The following is a 6,000-nucleotide window of genomic DNA, read 5'->3' as shown; positions in this document are numbered from 1 at the left end:
GTATAGTGAAGGGGACACCAGACTGTCTGTGGGCGCCGTCTTTCAGATGAGACGTTAAACCGAGTCCTGACTCTCTGTGGTCATTAAAAATCTCATGGCATTTCTCGTAAAACGTAGGGATGTAACCACAGTGTCGTGGCCAAATTCCTTCCATCGGCCCTTAACCACCATGGCCTCCCAATCATCCCCATCCACTGAATTGGCTCTATCACTGTCTCTCCACTCCACCAATAGCTGGTGTGTGGTCAGCGCATTTGGCGCCGTTGTCCTGTGGCTGCCATGGCATCATCCAAGTGGATGCTGCACACTGGTGGTGGTGTGGAGAGACCCCCCTCATGATTGTAAAGCGCTTTGGGTGTATGGACAATAAATGCACTATATAAATACACATTACATTACATAGAAATGGGTAACAGCATACAAATAAATAAATGATTGTACATATGTGTATGGGTGTTTTATATTAAGCAACTTTTTTTTTAGAAATGAATCCTGGAAACCGACCTAGCAACCCTCTTGCAAAAAACAACCACTATACATACAGTATTCAACATTTGAAGTTGCCCAAACACTATTGAAAAACGCCTATTATTGTGTGTGCATATATATATATATATATATATATATATATATATATATATATATATATATATATATATATATATATATAAAGATTTTACAAGAGACTGTTTAAATCACAACTCGTAACATGGCATCAGCCACACCTGTTACATAAAACAAAAACGATTATTCTAAAATCTCCTTACACTGCTGTGTAAAGAATGAAGCCCCATATGGTTTTGCGGAAGTATTCTGGCGGAAGCTATGGTTACCATGGCAATTATTGTCAGGGTACCGATTCCACTCCATAAGTCCGGTAAACGGGAAAAAACACAAAAATCATCAATATTTCAGAGATAATGAATCCACAGCAGAGAAACTTTCACATTCACATCCCCGATCGCCATTGCAGCATCATCTGAGCCTCTGTGATGATGAAGGAGCCAGGAGGCGGTGTCTGATCAGAGCCCAACATTAAACATATCTGACGTCTATATCTCCATCATCATCATCATCATCATCGGCTCTCAATGTCCAAATAACTCTTTGCATTTCCGTGCTATCGCTTTTCTTTCAAATTCGCGGTTTTCGCTCGTTTACCCTCGGAACGTCTTTAGGGATCTGAAGTTTGCCTCAGTTTTGCGCAACCGGTGTGTGAACTCGATTAAACAGCCCGATCCGATCGCTGTCCACCAGGCGTGATTGTGTTGACACCAGGGGATTCATATGAGCGTACCTCCGGTAATCCGACCGCCGAGCCCCCTCCCGGGGTCGCAAGGCATCTCCTTCCAAATCCAGATCGGGTTGAGCCGGGAACCCGTCCTGCTGGACTCCGGCGAGTTCAGCTTGGCGCAAGTCCGAGAGATGGCATGCTCCATCGTGGACCAGAAGGTAACACTTTCCATAATCCTCATGTTTCATTCATTGTCGTTCACGTAAAAATTCCACAGATTTCATCATCCTGAACAAGAAGTGGCGGTCCAGACTTTGGAAATAGCCCAACTTTCAGCCCACTTGTTACTTAAGCATTTGTGGGAATTTGGAATTTCGTTCCAAACTAACATAACGTTAAGTTACGACAAACTTGAATGGTTAATTAATTAAAACTGCCTTTCATAGGCTATCATATGTTTATGTCAATACATTTGAGAGCATAATATATTTAGTAGCTACTTGAATGTATAATATAGGATTCTGTTACAGGTTTACAACTGAGCTGTAAACTTTCAAAAGACAGAAAATAGCATTCAAATGGTTTTTATTTTCTGTTAGAACATGAATTTACTTCATAACCTGAATCAGCTGAAACACACTGAATGTGTAGCGTCATTAAGTGTTCAGCATTGTATTTTCCATTGACAGTGATGACGTTTTGTAGCCTACTTATTGAGCCTACTAGAACACAGCATCACTGCACTGCAGGCCTGTCATTTGTGCTGAAATCTTGCAAACTATTTAGTGGATTCTGTTCTCAAGTTGTTGCTTATTTGGAAAGTCTCATTAAAGTACAAGGTTATGTTACAGTGAACATCAGGGCGAGTAAGGGATTATTTTGGCTGACCAGCTGTATAATGTGGCATTGAACATACTTTTTTTGTTATTAAGTTGAATACTGTAAGAACTGTTTAATCAATCAGATTAAATTTATTGAATATATTAAGCTAAAGCATACTAACTGCTGCTAAGTACTTTGTCGCTTTTCTAATAAGTCAAATTTACACTATAAGTTCATAAATATGAGTTACGAAATTGACATTGAAAGGATAGTTCATCCAAAAATTATGTCAAAGGTGACTGTCCGCCTCAATATACAGTGCTCTGGATAATTGAGTACACCCCATTTTGAAATAAATAGTTTTATCCATTTCTCAGGGAATATGGGCTATATATTTTGTGCATTTAAACAAAAAAAGATTTATGAAATGGATATATTTATAAAATAATATTTTAGTCATCAAACATATTTAGAAATTGAAAGATAATATAATTACATTCAAAATATTGCAAAATATAAATTACAACCTACAAAATTTCAACTAATTTTTTCACATTTTTTGCTTCTCTTGATTTTTTCCTCTTTTTTAAATTTGTATTTAATATTTTTCTATAACATAAATTTGGGTGTAATAGTTTTTGGACCGTTATCGTACGTTATTTTGTTAGATAAGCTCCAGATTTGGCTTTAATACGTATACACATAGTATATACATATATACGTATACGTATATACATATTGCATCTATGTATATGCACAAATATAATATTGTACAGCTTCCTATTAAAAATCTAAATTTAAAGATTTGTGAGGGATGTACTTATATATGCTGAGCACTGTAACATTATTGATGTTTTAGCTGGAATCGTCTTCCTTGATTCATAACACACAAGTCAATGGGTACAGCAACTTTTAGATTCAGAGAAACATACATAGGCAAAACAAAATTAAGACCCAGACTGACTGTCTGTTCACAATCTGTCTTAAACACTCAGGAGCATTTACAATGGCTGTGGATTAAAAGTAATTATATCCAGTTTTTTTGAACATAGAAGTCATGGATATCTATGTAGTTTTGCTGAATATCTTTTCATTCTTAAAGTGCTGACTGGCTTGAATTTTATCAATCACCAAAGACTGAAAAAGTCACATCATGGATAGCCTAAGGGTGAGTATTAATAACAGATTTTCATTTCTGCTGGAACTATCCACCAAAAAACAATTGGTTGCTGCAGAGTGGTATAATAGGTGTGACCTACTGAAGCAAACAGAATGTTAACTTGAAATGGAGCTTATAGAATAAATGGAGTGAAAATATAGTTTTTACCTACACTCATATTTCTCCAAATGTAATATTTTTGTGAATTTGAAAATAAGTTCTTTAGCAACCTATTCTGCTGTGCTTTTCCGAAAACCATAGTTAGCCAACTAAAGTCGCAAGTTGCATCGTTACAAACATAGTTAGATGATGTGGCGTTTCCTAAATCCATCGTTCCAACAAATATGCGCAAACTACATCGCAAACTTGCATGCTTGCAACTACCTGTAGAGCTGTAATTAGAAACATAGTTTCTTGTTGTGTTCTATACCCAGTTATCCCCCTTATGCCCTATTCCTTTCGAATGTTCCAACATTTAAACTTAGAATGATTAAAGAAAAAAAGCATTAAAGTCATTAAAGTCAAAGTATTTTTACAGTTCAGTTTTAGCAATCTTTATATTGACAATTGCGCTCTCTCAGTAATGCACTTTGAAAACATGTATGACATCTTGAATGCAGCCTTGGCTCATGACGAAAGCTATAGGTGACCTATTATTTAAAAGCGGAACTTACATTACGTCTCCAAAGCTTGTGAAAACAAAAATGTATAGCATACGTTAATGCTTTTAATTTATAGTACATGGTTTCCGCTACATTCATTAGTCTGTGGCGGGGCGCCACACGAAAATTCATCCCGCCACAGCAACATTACAGCTTCTCATTCAAAATATTCGGTTGCTTTTGTTAAAATAGCGGATTATAATCGCACCAAAAACCTATTAAAAGGTAAGTAAATTATAACAGCGCAAACTTCTGTAACAGTAGTGCTGTGCGTTCTTTGTTTAACCCTTTAAGGTTACGTGCTGACAGACTGACTGACTGACAACAGACAGGTGCGTGATGCGTGAGGCCAGCAAACACGCCGTAGTTTTCAGTTATGATGAACACAGTATCCATAATTATATTTTATTTATAGATAAAGGTCTGTGGTCCTGCATATAATGACTTTATCTTGCTGGAGTTTATAGCCGTTTCACTTTACTTCAGGACGCATTAATGCTGCTCTATAGGTCTGTTAGAGACATTCATAAATATTAGGCAAGGCAAGGCAAGTTTATTTATATAGCACATTTCATACACAGTGGCAATTCAAAGTGCTTTACATAAACAGGAATAAAAGAAACAATTATAAGAGAAATAAAAACAAACATAAAAATGGTAAGAATAAAAATAAAATAAAAGCTGATAAAATGTGTTATAAAAGAATTAAAAAGAAGAGAAAAACATAGTAGTCGGACGTAGCACAGTGCTCATTCAGTAAAGGCACAGCTAAACAGATGTGTTTTCAGTCTTGATTTGAATGTGCCTAATGTTGGAGCACATCTGATCATTTCTGGAAGCTGATTCCAGCAGCGAGGGGCGTAGTAGCTGAAAGCCGATTCACCCTGCTTTGACTGAACTCTTGGGATTTCTAATCTATTTGATCCTAAAGATCTGAGTGATCTGTTAGGTTTGTATTCAGTGAGCATATCTGTAATGTATTGAGGTCCTAGGCCATTTAGTGATTTATAGACCAGTAATAAGACTTTAAAATCTCTTCTGAATGTGACTGGGAGCCAGTGTAAAGACCTGAGGACAGGTGTGATGTGCTCTGATTTCCTGGTTCTGGTCAGAATTCTGGCCGCAGCATTCTGGATGAGCTGCAACTGTCTGACTGTCTTTTTGGGAAGGCCAGTGAGGAGGCCATTACAGTAATCCACCCTGCTGCTGATAAAAGCATGAACAAGTTTCTCTAAGTCTTCACTGGAAACAAAGCATCTAATTCTTGCAATGTTTTTGAGATGATAGTATGCTGATTTACTAACTGCTTTGATATGACTATTGAAACTCAGATCTGACTCCAGAGTCACACCAAGATTCTTGACCTTATGTTTTGTTGTTTGACCCTTAGAGCCAAGGTACGCATTCACCTTGAGAACCTCATCTCTGTTCCCAAACGCAATGACTTCAGTTTTCTCTTTGTTTAACTGAAGAAAGTTTTGGCACATCCAATTGTTAATTTCATCAATGCATTGGCAGAGGGTGTCAATGGGGCTGTAGTCATTAGGCAGTAAGGCTAGGTAGATCTGAGTGTCATCAGCATAGCTGTGGTAGGAGATTTGGTTCTTTCTCATTATTTGGCTCAGAGGGAGCATATAAAGGTTGAACAGGAGTGGTGCCAGAATCGAGCCTTGTGGGACTCCACATGTCATGGGTGTCCACCCTGACCTATGGTCACCTATACTGACATAGTAACCTCTTCCTTCAAGGTAAGATCTGAACCATTTGAGGACCGTCCCAGACAGCCCAACCCAATTTTCCAGCCTATCCAGGAGTATGCTGTGATCGACAGTGTCAAATGCAGCACTGAGATCGAGCAGTACCAGCACTGTTAGTTTGCCTGAATCTGTATTTAGGCGGATGTCATTGATTATCTTTATAAGGGCGCTCTCTGTACTGTGATTTGGTCTGAAACCAGATTGAAAATTGTCCAAACACCCCTTGTAGTTTAGGAACTTGTTAACCTGGTTAAAAACAACTTTTTCAATGATTTTGCCAATGAAAGGGAGATTTGAGATGGGCCTGTAATTGCTCAATATGGTGTTATCCAAGTTGCTCTTCTTCAAGAGGGGTTTAACAACTGC

The 6,000-nt window shown here is 37.7% G+C and overlaps 1 protein-coding gene across 1 annotated transcript in view; it reads left to right on the top strand.

Annotated features, from left to right (window-relative positions):
- Positions 1–1,024: 1,024 nt before the first annotated feature.
- The window catches only part of prkd1 (protein kinase D1), a 90,391-nt gene continuing 85,415 nt past the window's right edge, over positions 1,025–6,000 (top strand). The window contains exon 1 of the mRNA XM_056477622.1: positions 1,025–1,452. Coding sequence (XP_056333597.1) covers positions 1,288–1,452 — 165 coding nt within the window. The 5' untranslated portion in view covers positions 1,025–1,287. The remainder of the gene's footprint in view (positions 1,453–6,000) is intronic.

This window comes from Danio aesculapii, chromosome 17 (assembly GCF_903798145.1).
Source record: "Danio aesculapii chromosome 17, fDanAes4.1, whole genome shotgun sequence".
Classification (NCBI taxonomy): Eukaryota; Metazoa; Chordata; class Actinopteri; order Cypriniformes; family Danionidae; genus Danio; species Danio aesculapii.
The sequence above is the reverse complement of the archived record's forward strand: the minus strand, read 5'-3'. Positions and strand labels throughout refer to the sequence as shown.